This window comes from Aulonocara sp. 'chitande type north' Nkhata Bay, linkage group LG1 (assembly GCF_057382095.1).
Source record: "Aulonocara sp. 'chitande type north' Nkhata Bay isolate Kocher_YH1m ecotype deep benthic linkage group LG1, A_spYH_male_GT1.1, whole genome shotgun sequence".
Lineage (NCBI taxonomy): Eukaryota > Metazoa > Chordata > Actinopteri > Cichliformes > Cichlidae > Aulonocara > Aulonocara sp. 'chitande type north' Nkhata Bay.
This window is the reverse complement of record NC_141344.1, coordinates 21,964,443-21,983,531: the sequence shown is the minus strand read 5'-3', so window position 1 is coordinate 21,983,531 and position 19,089 is coordinate 21,964,443. Positions and strand designations below refer to the sequence as shown.

The 19,089-nt window shown below is 41.9% G+C and overlaps 1 protein-coding gene across 1 annotated transcript; it reads right to left on the bottom strand.

Moving 5' to 3' along the window:
• Nucleotides 1–27: 27 nt before the first annotated feature.
• On the bottom strand, nucleotides 28–18,785 carry alx4a (ALX homeobox 4a). The gene is made up of 4 exons (XM_086288304.1): nucleotides 18,425–18,785; nucleotides 8,414–8,733; nucleotides 4,433–4,561; nucleotides 28–3,750 (listed from the first exon to the last, which is right to left on the bottom strand). Exons 1-4 carry the CDS (start codon nucleotides 18,774–18,776, stop codon nucleotides 3,430–3,432), a joined length of 1,122 nt encoding a protein of 373 aa, XP_086144430.1. The 5' UTR covers nucleotides 18,777–18,785; the 3' UTR covers nucleotides 28–3,429.
• Nucleotides 18,786–19,089: the final 304 nt, after the last annotated feature.

The window sequence follows — 19,089 nt, the reverse complement described above, 5'->3', positions numbered from 1 at the left end:
CAGCGACTCTAAATCAAAGTACAATAACTTATGGTATTTTAATCACACAAGCATGAGTAAATTCATACTCTCATTTCCAAAGACAGCTTAAAGCCACACAAACTTGGTAGGAGGGGGAAATTAAAGAATAACATGATGAGAAAACAATGTCCACAAACACTAGGAATACAAACAGATCATCACCAAGTTTAAGAGAAGTTTTACACTCAAATATTTATAAATTGTCCCACAAAATAAAACGGCATCAAATTAGTAAAATGTTTACGAGTCTTATGACACTTCAAGCTGCACGCACAACACTGTACATGCACACAACAGCACGCATTTATCATATATTTACTCCTATACTGATTACCTGACTTCAGTAGTATTAGAAAAATGAGAAAGGGGGACGTTATCACTCAAGGCTGGAGTTGTGCAGCATACAAGAGAGATTTTTTTTTTAAATATGAAGCTGAATCTTGCATTAACAGGCTTTGTGTAAGTGTAGGAAATTACTTAAAGTGGTAAAAACTGTCCATCTTTGGTTTCCATATGTTAAAGACCTCACTGGAGATTCTCATGAATGCACAGAAAACGGTAAACCTGAGCGTCTCATTGCCAGTATGTCTGCATCCAGCTAGACCAACTAGAAGACAGACAGTCCTGTCCATCCTGACACACAATACTGCAGTCCATAGCCTCCACATGGCTCAGGGTTAATTAAAAAGCCTTCCTCAGTTGCCTGTGTGGCTGTGCCTCAGACCCTGCGATGAGGGGCTGCGGCTTGGGGCTGGTGGACATAGTGGGAGTGAGCGAAGGGAGAGGCGCAGTGCAATGTGTGTGATTGGGGAGGGGGGAGTAGATCTTTGAAAGCAGAGCCATGACAGCTGAGGGGGAAGCATGTGTGAGGCATGTTTGTTTTGCATTTACCCCCTGAGCGCAGCTGTGTGCACTGTCCTTTTCCCAGAACACCGGAACACAGCAGACGCCCTCACAGCTCGCCCTCCGTCCAACCCCTAGGCTAGAGCACAGGGGGCCCCATGTTCAGATTCGCAAGGATACCCTCTCACTTCTGGGATATGTCCTCTGTGCATGCACATGCCTCGCATTTGCACAGAGGAGTGAAACTGGAGGTGATTTGGACAACTTGAGGGCGATCTGCTCTGCTGACAGGTTGTAGCCCGCACCTCACCTCTCTTACCTACCTACCCAGGAGGAGAGGGAATGTGGTTTAGTTTAGGGAATTAGCAATGGTTGCTCTGCCTCGAGGTGGTACCACAAGGTATCGGGTTTGCTTTCTGAGACCATGAAACCCTTTGTTATGCTTCAGGCCTAAATCAAGCTTTGCAAACAAAGGAAGCCATGTATTACCTCATCTTGCTGCACTTGAAAAGCTCATTGGCTATTTCTGTCACTGCAAGATGCTGTTACCAGGGAAAAATGGAAGTTTGCTTTTTAAATATGCTTAAAAATTTGAATGATATCCCAGGCAAGGTATGAGGTATCTGGCTGGGTCAACCTCTATCTTACACTTCTTTTCGTGGGGGCAAAGGACACAGACACAGGGAATAGTGCTTAAGTCCTGATAGAAGTAAACTAGACGAAAGCAGAGGGAAGACATGGACCTGTCATGTTGGTATCTGACGGGGGAAAAAACGTTTATAAATATGGTCAAAAACGGATGAAGCTAGGACCAAAGTTTTGTAGCTTTAATCCTCGTCTCCATGTCACAACTTTGTGATGGACACAATTATCCTGCCTTGTTCTGCTGTAGAGAACTTTCAGCCAGTTTTAACCTCATTCCCATCAGTCACCTCGCTGTAGATGGCAGACTGATCATCGAAGCACCTGTGGATTTTGTGCCATTTAGTTTGTTTTATGCTACAGCGTCAAATAATTAAGGTGAACTGGATCCGAGAGAGAGACCCGAGCTTACTCAGTACTACAGAACCCAGCTGATGTACACACTTTAGTGGGGCATCAACCCAAACATATTTGGAGTTAAGCTGAGGACTCACACAGAATCAATTTGAGAGTTTTTGTTGTCCTAGGTCACGGCCCATTGCAACCGAGTGCAAAGGAGACCCTGATTTTACTTCAGCTTTAACACATTCTGGTCCAAATACACTTGAATCTTCATGTATGCACGAGGAACACAGGGCCAAAACCTTAAACAGAACCACAGAGGTCACTATGCATTAATCAGGGTGATGGAGTACTTTGAAAGATCTGATGATGGTAAAAAAAAGAAAAAAGAAGAGGAAGAGTAACAATGACATGTATGGCAGCGCTGCACTGAAAGCCAAATGCAGGCTTGTTAAAGTCCAGAAAAGGCTGCTGAATACTGACATCCATTCAGTGCTTAAGAGCGTCAACACACGGTGTTATCCCCAGTAGCCCGCTCTGTTTCAAAAGAGGCTTCTGCTGGTTCCTGTGTTATTTCTGGCAGTCTGGCTTGACTGGTAGGCACTTCTCTTTCTGAGACCTGTGAGACTAGAAATGCAAGGGGCACAGTTATGTCCACTTGGAGTCTTTCTCCTGAAAACAGAGCTGCATCTGTTTGGAGGCTGGCGCTCCCAGGCTCTTCAACCCTGAGAGCAGCAGGCCTGCTGTGCCCCTCTCGTACTCCCATACACCATTTCCTCCTCCTCTCTGGGCATCAGCAGGCTGGGTTAGTGCAGCAGGTGGATCTTTTACCCTTGGCCATACTCAAGAGAACCACTTTTCATCTGTTTTACTTTGTAATGTTAGAGGGAAGAGCCCTGTCTACGTTTTCAGTCACTGGAAAACATACCCAGATTTGGTTACTGTGACGCTTGTATTGATGGTCATCTCAGCACCGGCATGACTTAAGTTAATGCTGACAAAGAGTAAAATGTATGGAGGTTTTTTAAAGGGATTTTTTTCAGAATGCTTTTTAAACTAGCTGTGAAATCAAAACTTAAAATTAAATGACGCAAAAAAGGGAAAAAGGGGGACATTTTAAATAACAAGATCAGAATAAAAACAGCACCAAAACAAACATACCAAAAGCTCTGTACAAATAGAAATTGTGTCTGTGTTAGCAAATAAGTGCATGGATGTTTCTTTTCTTTTTTTTCTTCTTTTTTTGGATTAATTGAACTTTTTTCTAGCATCTTTTTTTTAATATATATATATATATATTTGCCTATCTTCAGCACTACACTGCAACTCCTGTTATACAGCACACCTTCACCTTCTCACTGGGCTTCCACAGCACTCACTGCTGTGCCACCAAAAACATGGCACTGCCGATTTTGCCAAATCTTTATCTCTTTCTTTTTTTCCCCACATAATTTGATTGCAGCATTTTTGAAGGTAGCCACTGTTGCCTTGATTTTAGTGCCACCCCTTACTCCATTCTGGGATTGTTTAGACTTTTCAGGGGTCAACAAGGTCCCCCGTCATCCAGCATGTGTCAACACATCATGTGGCCCAAGATATGGCTGCACTGTGCTCTTTGGCTTTCATGCGCAAAGCGGCGATGCTGGAGGACTTGCGGTCGGGGTCCATGTTGAGATCGTAAGTGTTGATGCCTCCAGCCATGCCAGGAGATCCTCCAAACAGGCTGCCCATGTGAGCCTGCCCCACGTGACCTGCGGGACTCGGTACTCCCAGAAAATCAGACACCCCGCTGGCAGAGTGGGGGTGAGGTGTCATGCACGGAGTCACTGTGTCGCAGGGCACAACGCAGCCCGGCACAGGAGACGCAGCGCTGCTGCCGCCGATCCAGGAAGGGTTCTGGATCTGGAATATTGTTGGAAAATCAACATGAGTGAGGCAGTCACACACCTCATTATTTTGAATGCACGCTCAAAGAAAGCAAAGACTACATTGGCTGTTTAACCCACGAACACTTGTGTATACAATAGATTAGTGCAGGTGTATTTTTCATTTATCTGGCTCTCCTTATCTTTAAGTGCCAATTCCTGTAACCCAGCACAGTCCAATCTAAAGCCTTACATGCTTAAGGGATTTTGTAATTAGGGTACATATATTAGTTATTTGTGTCCTTGTTGAGGGTTAATGTTGGTAAACTGTGAACCTCCTGAAAAAATTAGACAAAAAACAGCATAGCATGTTAATCAGTACCCTACAGAGGTGCTTTCGTACAAAATGTGCTACATACTTTGCCCTTTTTCTTCTTAAAAATAATCTTACTATGAAGGAAAAAAGCCAAGTTTCTCAAAAATGTTCAACAACTCCTTGAAAAAGAGATTCTTTTTTTAACTGTTGCCACCTGCAGCAACTTTCCTGATGCAACGGAAGGCAATTAAAAGTTGATTTTATTGCAAGCGAATCATTCCCAGTCTGTAGCAGAAATTAGGATCATAGCAGTAAAGAAAAAAAAATCACCCCTGTCTACGTTTAGCTTTTGGTCGGGGGAGAGAGGTCTGAAAGAACACGTGTTAAAGAGCTCACACTGTACCTGAGCATAGTTTTCAGGACGAGTCAGGAGAGGCAGCTCGTAAGCTGTGGAGAAGTGTGTTCGGACCTGCTGCATCTGGCCAAAGCGTTCCCTCTTTCGCCATTTCGCTCTCCTGTTCTGGAACCACACCTGCAGAGAAAGGAAAAGGTCCAAATATCACAAAAACCACCAGCAACACTTGAGGTTTTCTTTACTTTCATCCAGGACAGAGTGTGCAGTCAGAGGAGCCTGAACTCTTAACAGCAGCTTTCCCCTCAAATCTAAAGGAAATACTTTTCTATAGATACAAATCTAAGTTTCCATTTCAAATGGGAAAACGACCCTTATGTGGGTAGACTGCCAATGGCTGAAAGTATTATTTGAAGCATATCAAAAATTCAAACTTAGGTGTAAACTTGCAGCAGAAAGGAATTATTATTTTTAGTTTTAATTGTAATAATAATGAACACAATCCTATAGATGATAAAGACAACAATGACGATAAAACATGTAAACAATGTGCTGCTGCCTTCACAGAGCTCCGTCTCACCTTAGTGCTTATATGCTGACCGCCAAAAACAGACGTCTGAACCCGATGGCGTTGTTTATCGAGAGCATTAGTTTGTTTAAATTATCATCACTGTCTCTGGCACGCTTTAGAGGTCACCTGATTTCCTTTGCAACTCTCAGCTACCAGCCTGGACTAATTATATTTTAAATTCGGCACCAAAAAGTTACCTTCCGATGGGATTTCTCACATTTTGTGCCCAGATATTTTACTATAAATCTATGCAGGCAATAAAGGACATTGAAAGGTGAGATGGGATTATAAGTTGAGGTTTGTTTGCATTTTGCTTTTTAATTTCCTGAAGCCAAAACTCCTGGCTTTCTGACGCTGTCCCCTACTAAATTAAAGAAGCACACAGACCAAAGGGCATAATCCTTCTTTCCCTTATGTTTTAATGCATCCTCTTCTACACTGTCCAACTCAGGATGCTCAACTCCAGGCAAGCTCACGCTGGCTCTTTTGGACTAATATCGATAATTACACTCCAAAAATGTTTGTGTGCTACCTCTAAGGCCCAGTATAAGTGTCGCCAGCAGCTCGAACCTGCTCAGTCTTTGCTTCGTGCCAAGTCTGTTGGCTATTATACAGCGAGAACATATTTTTGCGTTGCACACGCTGCTTTGTGACAGTAATTGGTAAAGACCTTGACAGCTTAAGTAGCTGGTGGACTTTCAATGAGGCTTTATTTATGTTACTGCCCCAGAGAGAAAGAGCAGAGAAATACCAAACTGGCCCCGGCAGGAGAGCTGTATGGGGCTGAAAACACTTTGAAGTGAGAGACTGGCTCAGAGGATTGATAACCCGCCTCTGCTGTCACTCATGTCAGCTTCCAAGCCAAAGTAAAAAGAAATCCAAGGCTGAGCCTGGCTTCGGTTTTCCAACACTCTTAAGCGCCAATAATATCGCTGAAGCACCTCTGAGCGGTGTTATTGTTCATTAAATGTGAGTTTGTTCTCGTTTCTCCTCCTCCCACCACATAATGTCTTATTTCCTGTGTCAATTAAAGGTAAGATGAGGACAAGCAGTGGACACAAAACCCAAAGAAATGTAGAACTGAACTGGGAATGTAATGCATGCTGGAAAAGATTGCTGCAGCCTTGTTTTGTAATAGGCCATGATCAAAAGCAACACAGGATTTGCTAACACCATTAATATTATTTATATTAAAGGTATTAATAACTAACATTATATTTTCAGCTGCTGGTTTAACATGCAGTTAAACACAGCGTTACCTTTAATCATTTGCCTGAAATGTAAAAAGTGTAAAACATAATGATAAAGGTGGGTGACAGCTATAGCAGTCATACCTGCCAACTAAAGTTGACCCTCACTGCCCTCGTTGGATCTGGTTTAAAGTTTGGGTCTTTTTGTTTTTATTTTATTTATTTTTTTACCAGGCAATGCTAAATCAAATTTCAAGCTATTATCTGAAAACTTGGACATAATAACTCGAGATTATATTTGAGTAATTTTCTCAGAAGTTAGTAAGAAAGATTTTTGAGATCATTAACTCACATTTCTTTTGAGTGGCAGAAACAAGCTTCCATATGAAGGTGAAGCTTTATCCTGTTTCATTTCTATGTTGTAAACACTTTTGTGTTTCCTATTCTGTACCTCCCGCTAACTCAAAGGCTAACAGTCTTGGCAGGGTACTGTTGCAAGACCTGTTAAGTCTTAATGTTGTTAGGTCCTATTTTTATTTTTAAGTAAAGGTAAAGTAAACAATACTTAGAGGTTTTTAACCTGTCGCCATAAGGAACGCAGCTCAAATCACAGTATTAGTGTAAACATGATTTCATTTTTTTTTTTAAATGGCTTCATAGAAAAAATACATTTTTATCAGTGTTGTGAGTTAGAGATGGTGACTCCACACTAGATGCCATCTTGATTCTCAGAACCAACGATGCTATTGAAACCCTTGACCTTTGACCTTCCTATATTGTATATAAGAGCTGGGCTCACTCTCTTCCTTTGAAACCCCAAGACTGAAAAAGCAAACAACTCCGATCCCTGATGTTGTTTAACTGAAAGCCCCCTGTTTTCATGCAACGAACCTAAGCATGGACTCTCAGTGATTTTTGTCTTTTGTTTTTATAATTAAACAAAAGGTTTTTAAAAGCCGTCGTGGACTGTTTTTCTTTTATCAGCTGATCAACTTTTTTTTTCTTCCCATTTTGGTTTTTTCATTCCAGATGTTGAAATGATGAGCTGTGAGGGCTTTTTTGTGCGTGCGTGTGTGGAGCACACTGTTCTCTGACTGACAAGGCATCTCGTGTCTTTTATCTTTTTTAACTTGAGCGTTTAAGAAGACCACTGGGAGAGCCGAGGGCTGTAAAAAGCTGCATTCATCTGAAGCGGGCAGGTCCGTGATAGCGCGAGCTGCAGAACAGAGCCGAGCAGCATACCTTGAGCGACTCGGGGTTGAGTTATAACCCTTTGGCTGCGTGGACTTCCTGCGTTTCGCTGTGGAAATTTGCTGGCCACCACTCCATGTCGAAGACTGGTTTTAATCCAGCTCTTATCTCATCCCATGTATGACAGCCCCGCACATCAAAAACTATATCCATAATATTGTCTCCGTACATTGTTGGAAGACATCACATGCCTTCAAATAGATATGAATTCACATATAAATCTCCAGCTCACTAAAAGCCCACGGGAAAAGTTTCACACCTTACCCCCGGAGACAACAGCAGGGACACATTCTTGTCAGAAGAGGAACTTAATGAAAGAAAAACAGAGAAAATCCAGGGGCTTTTGTAGTCATACGCATACACCACACACAGACATGGCACAGAAACAGTGAAGGTTTCCTTCTCTGCCCATTAATGTTGGAATGTATCAAAGCAGTCATAACCGGGCCAGTGAGACACCTCAAGCCAGACAAACGCTGGCAAAGCTAAAATCAGAAATTCAGCAAATTAAACCGTTTAGGTGCAAATGCGATGGGGGGAAAAATAGAAACAGCGGCGTCAAAGGGGTCTCCTCATATGTTGATGAAAGTCTGCGCTCCTAAAACTGCACATATGAGGCCCAGGCAGCTCAAACCTCAGCTACCCCCTGGGCCCCCCTGGCCTCTGTTAGCTCCCACTCCCCCACTCTCTCCCCTGACTCCCACATTACCAGATAAATCTCTCATGTTGTTCTGTGAGTGACGTTATCTGTGTCGAGCTGCAGATGCTCAAAGATCCATGAGGTTGTGATGTTCAGCTGTGGAAGAGCTTAGTTTTTCTTTTTACACCTCTGATTTAGAAGTTAACGTCTCTAAAGACACAAAACTGAACGACCACCCTAAATAAAGTTTTTTAATCAGCCTCAGTGTGTTATTATAAAGTGCAGTGTTTCCTTTTTTTCCAGCTCTATCTGCAGTTTGTTTAACCCATTTAGCTTCATGCGAAATTCCCCCTCAGCTGCTGCTGAGTGTGCTGCAGTACCTGCACGCGGGCTTCAGTCAGGTCCGTCCTGAGCGCGAGCTGCTCTCGAGCATAAACATCAGGATAGTGTGTCTTCTGGAAAACCTTCTCTAGTTCTTCCAGTTGGTAGCTCGTGAATGTCGTGCGGTTTCGCCTCTTTTTGCCTTTGTTGCTTTCGCCACCATCAGCCTTTTCCAGAGGGCTCGCTAAGTCAGTGCCTGGTGTCCTATCAGAGGCCGCCTTGACGCCCTGATCCTTCACAGCTAGGTATCTGGTGTCCATTCCAGGTGGGTCGGAGTCTGGGGCCAAGTCAGAATCTGCCAGACCAGAACTGTCTTTACCTAGTGAGTCAGGAAAAGGTTAAAAACTGTTAGGAGAGGTTTGTGTTTCTATAATTGTATCAGGACTGATATTTGTGAATGTCTGAAGTTCAGATTTTTTTTTAAACCCCAAATGCATGTAAAGAAAAGTCATTACATAACACTGCCCAAAAAGGATGTAACTTGACGATTAGACACACAATGTTTTATTGGAGAAGATATATTAGTTTAATAAAATAAATGTGTTTTTAACGGTGTTTGTCCAAATGCTATTATTCAGAATTTAAGGAAGCAATTCACACTTCACTGATTCAAATCACATGTGGAGGAGTTTGAACAAGATGAAAGTTTTTATTGCCCCGGCCTTTCTTCTGTTCCTCTTATTGGCACAAAGATTTGAAATGGTTTCTGGTTTTGCAACATTTTTGCTCTTGAAAAATGGAGTTTTAAGACCGCGTATTTCACACGCCCACGGCTACTGAAAGATAAATGCTATTATTTATCAGCGTGGCCTTATTTGGTTTTCTCAAATCGCCCTGTTCCCCTTAGAGCCATGCTGATATTAAACGTTTTCTGATCTGAGACCCTCTCAAAAAGTCAGATAGATATAATCTATTACAGCACTGGGCACTTGGGACAAACATTTTTCATTTTTTCAGCACCCTTTAAAAGTAAATAAATGAAAGAAATGACTGATCCTCTATCCTACTAAACGTCCCAGTCACATGGCTCCTGGCAGCGTGTTCATAAATGATGATTTATGCCTTCGATCGCTGTGATATTTCATGGGGTTTGATTGGGTGGAACAAAGGGATTTCTCGCTCTTTGTGAGGAAATTCTGCGACTTGTGAAATCCGCTGGTGTGCAGAGCCGAGAGTGCGCGTCAGTGTGTTTGTCTGTCTGAGTGTGTAATGGCTGGTCTTGATCACTGGCTGCTTACAGGCTCCAGTTGTAGTTCGTAGATCATTCTGCGATGTGTTTGGGGGGGTGGGGGGTGAGAGCAGAAACTCAGGCTATAATTTGAGCCTGACAGAAAATTGGATTTTTCTTTACAACTCTTTTTTTTTTTACCTTCCTAAACCACCTCCAATCCAGCACACACCCACACACAGACACACACAGAATACTTTATCCTCATATTAGTCGTATGTGTAACTGAAGTCTGTCATGTGGCTGCAAAGTCACCTGGCAGCAAAACTGTCAAAATGCAATAGCTGCAGAGCGGCTTCTTGCCATGCAAGCAAGATAGAGATCTTTGCGCTTTCTTTCTGTCTCAGTTACAAACACGCTCCCTCTTTCTTCATGGCTCAGCTGATCATAAATTTCAACAGCCATGTCTCTGAGTTGGCAGGACTTTTGGGGCCCCGCTGATCTAATCAATTGTGAACACATCTCTTGGTTAATAACTATTCCCGCCATTGGGGGGGGGGGAGTTATTTTCAGGAACGAGGACGTCTCCGCTCATCTGAGAATTTGCAAGGTTAGAAGTGGGAGGTGTGTGCGTTTGTGTGAGCTCCTGCTCAGCGCTCGGTCAGCAAAGAAGGCATCACACATGCACACACACACCCAGTGACCCCATCTCAGAGCCATTTTGGGTAATGCACTACAAGGTGAGCTGAAGGGACCCTGATTCCCTCCCCTGTCTCTTTCTCTACTCAATTCTGTCTTCTAACACATTTTTACGAGATAAGTTTGCGAGCATCTGTTTATTACTTTTGCTGCAGTTGTTTTCTTGACTGTCGAGTACAATGCTGGACTGTCAGTAGCTAATAGAGACCAAATTTATAGTTTACAATCCTTATCTTGTTTGCAGGGATATGAATAATAAAAACGAGCATATTTTTCCAATTAATACCAGGCAAAGCATTTGGCTTGGTACTAAAAAAAAAATACTGAGGCCTGTTCTGGACAGCAGAAGCTGTGTGGCTCTTATTTTATTTTATTCAGCCTTGCAAAGAAGAAGAAAACGGAAGAAAGTAAAAACCTGCCTTGCTGCACGGTTTGCAGCGTGCATCCGACCAGATGCGTTTTAGCTCTACGACGTTCAGAGAACAGAGAAATCTGGCCTCCCCTGATGGGCTCAGGAGCTGTGTTTTGGTGCAGACCGCTTGCTGGGGGTCCAGTGCTTCCAACATTGCCTCACTGTCCATGACTAACATACCCTGTTGAGCTTGAAGGGAGAAAATGTGTTTTCTCCTAGCATAAATACTATGCAGTTATTTAATCATATTTCAAAGCAAGAGCTGTCAGGCTGTTTGAAATCATGAGGCCTCTCACTGATCAAAGGCAATTGTTTATATCGCGTCACTGAAGTTTTTTTTGGCAGGGCGGGATATTGTGACAATCTCCTGCTTGTTATCCATGCAATCTTCTTTAGCACTCCGGCACTGCCCAAGGTGAAGAGCAGTGGGCCCTCCTGCAGGGAATGCCATATGCAGAGAGAGCACAAGAAAGACTGGCTGCAAAGAGTGCTGTCAGGATCAAATCTCCTCTCAGAGAGGCAGGAAAGGAGCGACTGTGAAAAACATGTGCTCCATCAAAACCTCTATCACAGTGCTCATGACTTCAGCTGTTCTCTCACGCTGCGCGCAGAAGTGCTGCGCGCAGCGTCTCTAACTCACGTAGGCCAGAACAGTCCAGCAAATGCACGCACCAGAATTATTCTCTTTTAGATGAAAATGCCATGAAGATGTTTTTAGCCACGACCACAGAATATTCTATTTTCAATGCAGTGACTCTACCAGCCAGCATCTGTTCAAATTACTGTGCAGCTCTGTGCCGCGCGGACAGGGAACGGTCTGCACACATAAAATAAAACTCAGAAAATTCTTCCGAACGAGATCAGGAGGGATTTAGAAAATCACAGTTACACACTTGAATAAAAGCTCTGCTGCGTCTCACACACTTGCAATTTTGCAAGGCCATCGGGGCACAACAGACGCTCTTATGGGCTAGACGGGGACGTGGCGTGGGCTGCTTAATTCGAAGCTGAAAACGAGGGGCAGCATCAAAGTGTAAATTTAACAGGGCTGTAAAGTGACAGGGCACTTTTCCTGGCCTCTTTATTGACTGGGATGACTGGGGTCAGCGTGGTGTGTTAAGAGGAAACACAATAAATCATACACCCCACGAAGGCTGAGAGGGATTAACAACGTGTCATTCAAAGTGAAAAGGAAATATCTCAAAAAGTAGAGAAAGAAGAAAAAACACTAGCAGAGTACATTTGGATTACATTTGTGAAAGAGAAATTAAATTGGGGTCATTAGAAGAGCCTAGCCGTGCACGCTGGGCAGTCAAACGAAAGCCTTAAAGATTGATGTAAAATATGATGCTGTTTTCAGATGCTCTTTGTTTTACTCATCATCCGGTTTAACTCCATAACAGATCACAAATGCAGACCTAAGCAGACTGCTGCTAAAATGAAAGATTTGCAATATAATGTGTAAAAATAAAGTGTTTTGTCATTATTTTATTACACAGACCCGAGACTTATTGTTTGTAATGAATTATTGTTTCATATTTGTACTTTTAGTTAAAGCTAAAGTATTTTTAATTGTTGCACAACAGTGAGACGATGTGTCGTATAATCAAATAGACTCAAATGAAACCTTTAAACAGAATGAGTACTTATTTACATATTCAGCAGTTTGAAAGCACATCAGCACTAAATGTAAGTTTCATGCAGCGTGCCAAGTACATCACTGATATCCTTTCTTAGCTCCGGGTTTGGTCTCAACCAACACATTTACTGTCCTCATTATATTCCTGCACTTTGTTTAGTGTCGAAAGCATTAAATATGTGGATCAGACAATTTACCGCTGTATGTTATAAGAGATCCTCTCCGTGTTGTTGTGTTGGTTTTTTTACATCATTTAAAAAAAGAAAGAAGAAGAAGAAGTCCAAAAACATCTTCAACCTCTGCTGAAGATGAAGCGATCATGGCCTTGTCTCTTTTGGAAGGATATTGCTGCACTTCGGTTTCTTTGCTGTAATATCAGGTGCTTACATACATACAAACATACAAAATGCACTTTTACACCACTGCTGTACACTGGGAAAACCTGATACTAAACAAAAGAAGCATGAACACATTTCTGTTTGTTCAGTGTTTGTAACCATGCAACAGGTAGCCATTAACCTCTCTGCAACAGAGCAATAAGCCATCTCAGCAGGCTGTGAAAAATTCAGACTGTGAAAAAAAATCCCATAAAGACAAAGGTTGATAAATCACCTCTCACGCAATCTCTGTCTTTCTCGCTCTCACCCCCCCTCTGCATCGCTCTCCCTGTCTCTCACCCACCAGCTCTCTTCCAAATGTTTCTCCCAGACTTTGGAACAAAACTGAATTTCCTCCATCTTATGTTTTTGTTGTGTGATCGAAACAGAACATTCCTTCCGAGTGCGAAGAGCTTGCTCGTCTACATTTTTCTGTTTTGTTTTTTTCGTGGGAATGCACAGTACATAAAATGAAAAAACAAAACAAAACCCGTGTTGAAAACATGCGTGATGGCTTTTTTTCCACTCAAGGTTTCAATAACTGCAAGTGAATTTGAGAACACAACGTGCAACCAGTTTCCACCAGCTAAACATCCAAAATGCTTCAGTCCTAACAAAGTGCTCTGCAGCAGCTCTGTTTGGAAATTAAAAACTCCCAAACTGCCTCGCCTCTTTGATTAGGAAATATTAATTACCCAGCAGCAGGAATACTACAAATACCACAACTGATCAGACCGACAAAAGACGCTGACACTGACAGAAAAACTGGGGAATCCTACTAAATCAATCACAAATCATAAGCTAAATTTTAACATTAAAAAAAGAACCACAGAGTTTCAATAATATGGTTTGTAGAATAAATATTAAATAAACTGAAGAAAAAAATCTATTTTTGTGTGTATTTTAGTTGAACTTTATGTTTACATCATCATCAGAGTTTCAGAAAGTGCCCGGCCTTCAAAAAGCAGAAATCACAACAGAAGAACATCTTGAAAAGAAAAAAAAAACCCAACAAGTTATTGATTTGGAAATTTGAACCGTTTGCCATAATTCACCTCGCTAAACAATAAGTGTACAAAAAATTTCAGAACCAATCTGGAGTCTTCTAGTTCTGCGTAAGCGGTCAGTTTACATGAAGCAGTGACAAAGAGACCAAAGGAAGTCCTGGTCCTCGTGAGCCTTTTTCTTTTGCCCTGCTGCTCTCACTCGGCCATGCAAACCGAGCCTAATGTAAATTACCCTGCCAAACTTTAAGCTAAATGGTAAAATGATCCTGAGTCCTTGTCACCTCCACTCATGTCACCGAGTTGCTGAAGTGTGCCTCAGTTGTCTGGGCTGCGTGGCTGGTTCCCATTATGCCCTGCTCGAACCAATCAGCACAGATTGCCATTACGAGTGGGTGAAATTGTTGCAGTGGGGCTAAAAATGGTTAAGGAATATAAAAAATGTAAAAAGGCTGAAGAGTACAGGGGCAAAACCTCACAAGGCAATGAAAGCATTATGTAAATGATGGTCCTACTGAAGATAATTTCCTTAACTGCCTGTGTAAGTTATGAAATATTAATACCTGCAGGGCAGTAGAGCAGTATTTAATTCTGGCTGTGCAAAGAAATCAGTTTAACAAACAGCAATTTTTTATAGCTTTCAACTGCAACAGCGGCATGTCTTTAGTGAATAATGTTACTGCCTACACCTAAAGAAAAAAAAGTATATGAGGCACAAATCTCCTCTAAGAAGGCCTGCAATCCTCCATGCAACAGCACAGAGGAGTGACAAATTACAGGAAAAAACTCAACTCCTGTACCCCTACAAGGAAGATATGTGGTGGGAGTTCTTAATGACCACCTTTACTCTCTAATAGAAGATAACCCTCACCCCCACTCCAACTCATAAGGCACGAGGAGGTCACTGAGTGGTGATAAGGATGAAGCTCATCATATGGATGGCCTAAAGCCTATGATGGCAGATTCTGGATTGGCACTCTCCACCATCAGAACTCAAAATGAGGTAAACATCTTCTTTCATCCCTCCAGTGCGACATTTCACATATTTCAGATTACTAATAACTTTCTTCTTTTCCTTTAAATTGTCAACCATCTGCACTTTGTCATGCTGGGGTAGTTAACCATGCAGCGTGTAAAGCTCGAGTCCAATTCTAAATGTTGCAAAGAGCTCTGTTTTGACACCAGAGCGTTTCGGATGGGGGGGGGGGGGCTCAAATGGATTTTCTCTGCTGTGCGCTTGCAGGGGAGCTCCCGCTCCTCTCCAAACACATGAGGGCAGGAACGCCGAGCTAAAGGTCAGCACCCTGAGACACTGAGAGAAGACATGGACACATCAAAAGAGGAAGAGGATCACAAAGACATGTAGGTGGTTGTTTTAAGACTACGAAGTGACCTACCGGGTCCCTAGACTTCTATTTTTTCACCATTTTTGAAAGTTTTTCATACAGTAGAGTTTGTGAATCGCATGCATATTTTTCTGGTTGTGGTGGTGACAAGATTTCTTTATAAAAAGAAAACGTGCATTATCTGTGATGGAAAATAATTACCAATTCTCAAGGTCCCTTATTTTTAGTGTTTCAAGTTTCTGCAGCTTGTTTAACCTGTTGGAAAACCATACACCACTGAAATTGCAAATATTATAATATTTTGCCTGTAAAATCATATACATTATGCTGTGAAACAAATGACCTACAAAAATCCAGTAGTCCAGAAACACTCATTAATCTCCATATGGAATATTTTCTCCAGTATATTAAATTTTGAGGGATTCTTTTAAAATAATACTTAATTAATTCTTTATTTTTTTAAGGAATGTGAACCCATAACTTTGGCTCTTTTTATAGATATTTTAATACAATTAAATCTGACATGTAGCCTGACTGTTGCTTTAAATCAGCCTTCAAACAGTATTTTTAACCACACACTGCTCTTTCAGCGCTCTCTCTCATATTCTTCTCCCAGTCTATCAGTCGGTCTCAGGCTGTCAGCCCTCAGCCTGAGCTGAAAGCTCTCTTCGGGCTCCAAGAGCTGCCTTGTTGATTTGCTGTAAAAATATGATTGGCAGTGTGCTGAGTATAAACAACATAGCCGTGTTTGCAGTTCCTCTAATGTAAGTAAATGTTTATTAGACGGTTACGCAGCTCTGTGTCTCAATTATGGCTGGCCTGCGCTTCAGACAGCTCGGAGACCAGTCATCACATCACCTTTGACTGAAGGGATCAAGCCGCAAATTATAACAACACAGCAAATCTCTGACAATTTGAGTTAGTGTGTAAAATACAGGTTTGATAAAAGAAATGAGCCAGGAAGTAAAACAGTCCAGCATTTTCCAATAAAAACATCAGGGATCGTTTATAAATTCTTCCCTTGGCTCGCGAGTTCAGCATTTTTTACTGCTGTGTTCAATTTATGTCGAGTCAGTGAGCGCTGCAGAAATCAGTGAAAAACCTGCAGCCACTGATAAGCACAGGGAGCCACCACCCACAGCACCACCCAGACTCACACAGTTTTCCTCCAGTATTTTAGGAATTATGCGTTTAAACTGGGAATTAGATTTTATTTCTACAACTGTAACGCCGATTTAAAAAACAACACAGGAGATCTGCAAATATCAAGCAGGATGTCACGTGTTTCCAAACTGGAGATTTAAAGGAGGATTGGCTCTCTGAGGGTCAAGCCTGAGCTGAGAAATAAAAGCAAACAGAGAAGGTTGACATCTGAGTCGTATTAATGCCCGAGCACTGATAGCGTGGATATGGATTTTGTTTTCTTGCTTTCTTCACTGTGCATTTGGACAGTATTGAGTCGCAGAAAGAAGCAGAATCCACGAGAACCTGAAAACCTGACAGAGGTTTTTCACTTCCAGTTTTTAAAACTGGAAGTGAAATGATAAAGCACCAAAGAAAAGTGAAACTGAAAAGCTGGTATAAAATTTTATGTCATTAGAAAAAAAAATTCTTTATGGGTATCTGCAGCAAATATGATATCAAGATTCCTCTTTAAGCCTTTAATTTAAAAACAAAACAAAACACAATAATCGGGTTTTTTTGTATTTATATAAATAAGTTTATCATAAAAATGATTTTGGTTCTTTAGTAGTTCATAGCTCTTACTGAAGAAAAAAAGTGTAGTTTAAGTATCGGTCTAATGACTGCGGCTCACAACATTACATAAAACATTTTATTTCGATTTTTATTCTAGATCCATCAGATCTACGCCAAAGTTAACGAATAATAACAAGCTTAAGAGCCATTTTAAAGGAGCAGAATGCCTTTTTGAAAAGACTGTTCTATGTTGTTGACATTGTGAAGCTATAAAGAGGCCGACATCCGGAAACTGTCAAAACATCCCTAAACCCCATCGAATTAAAAAAAAAAAGATAAACAGACTGTGTTTGTGGACGATCGTGGTGGGATGACTTCATGCGTAAAGGCGACACAACAGAGGCCTCCCATCAAACAATTATTGTTCCTTGAATTTATTTTATTGTTTGCTTTATTAATTTTCTGCAACGTTAGCTCGCTTTTTTGGTTATTTTTTTTATTCTATTATTTATTACAGTATTTCATTTATTACGTTTAAGCACAGATGTCCACTGAGCTATAGATATAGAAAGCGCGAGAACGAAACTCAGTCCAGATAATATATATTTCATTCAGAGAGATAGAGATATATTTAATTTCACACACACACACACACACACACACACACACACACACACACACACACACACACACACACACACACACACACACATATATATATATATATATATATTTCTTATTGTTAACCAAGAAATGACGTACCTGTTTTTGAACAACAGATAATACCAAAGGAAGTTCACTATATCGTCTTACGTTTAGTTCGCTGTAGGTTAAAGGCGTTTTATGCGCTGAGAAAATGCTGTTTAAAAGTGGCCGCCCACCTAACTAGGGTCAAAGTTTTATTCACACTCTCATCATTTACCAATTACAGCAGCGCCCCTTCGCAATTAAACTAATTGGATCCAATCAGGCGGTGCAATGAAATGAAAATATCATCAGTTTGGGGCTCACTATTTGTGCCATCTGAAAACCTGTTAATTCAATTGTCCGACTCAACTCCAATATTAAGGATTGTAGTGCAGATTATCGCATTAAATTCGCCCTAATTTAATTTTGATGGCCAAAGAGACAATTTGATAGTCGGGAAGATTATTGCTCTCCTTAACCGCGTTACGCACAGAACCGCTGCCACTTTGAGAGCCTGCATATGCTGCAGTTGGCACTTTTAATGCTTCTGAGTTTCACCTCTCTGCGGATGACAGAAAGTTAGAAAAAAAACAGTTTTGGATAACTGGTTTGATTAATCAGAACACTCCTCCATTCACGCCGATCTGCGCTCTGCCTGTTCACTTGTGCATCCGTGCCATTGGTGATCAAATCTCCTAAACCCTTAATAGCTACCCGCGGAGTTTGTGGGAAGAAGCGGAGCAGTGAGTGACAGGTTCAAAGCAAGTGTGCCTAATCGAGAAATCAGACGTAAAACTAACGCCGCGCTGACTCCCTCCGGAGAAAACACCCTGATGCTGAGCGATCACGGTAGCTTTTATTTGCACAGCGTGCCCTTTGATACACAGGCCCTTTCAGTTTCTTCCCTTTAAACTGAAAATACAAGATTAAAACTCTGATCTGGTTTTTTTTTTTCTCATCTTAATTATTTCCCCACTCACCGTAGCAAGAGATGAGCGCTCCGTTGTGTCCCCTCTCCTGGTGCAGTTTGTCCTCCTCGGGGGGTGTTTTGCAAGAAGACCTCTGCATGAAGAGGTGGTATTTGCTGAAAGTGCCTTGCCCAGCTGCGGCGGCATCCAATGACTGGCACTCCTGTTGGAAGGGGCTCCTGGACTTTTCTCCGTAACCCTGACCTTTGTTGGGCAGGAAGGCAGCGGGGCTGTATTTGGTATCAGTAGCTGGGAATGTCCTAAAGTGGTCCGTCTGGTGATCCCTACCTTGCGCAGCAGAGGAGCTATAATATGAATCCATGGATGTCATATCGCTGTATGAAACGCAGGTCTCAGTGTTCATGCCTAAAAAAAAGAGTGAAAGGGAGAACAAGACCAAACTTTTCTCTCTCTCTCTCTCTCTCTGTCTCTCTCTGTCTCTCTCCCCCTCTCTCTTCCTATCTCTCCCTCTATTGGAAAGGGAAGCGCAGAAACCCCTTCCTCTCCTTCTACCTCATTCAGATGAAAATAGACACACACATATACATCCGCACGCACGCACGCATACATACATGCACGCGGAGACTGCAGCGCACACCAGACCGCAGCTGGGTTTGGTTATAAAACGATTCAGATCTTTTCCAGGAAGCACTGTCGTTGACCAAACACTCCACAAC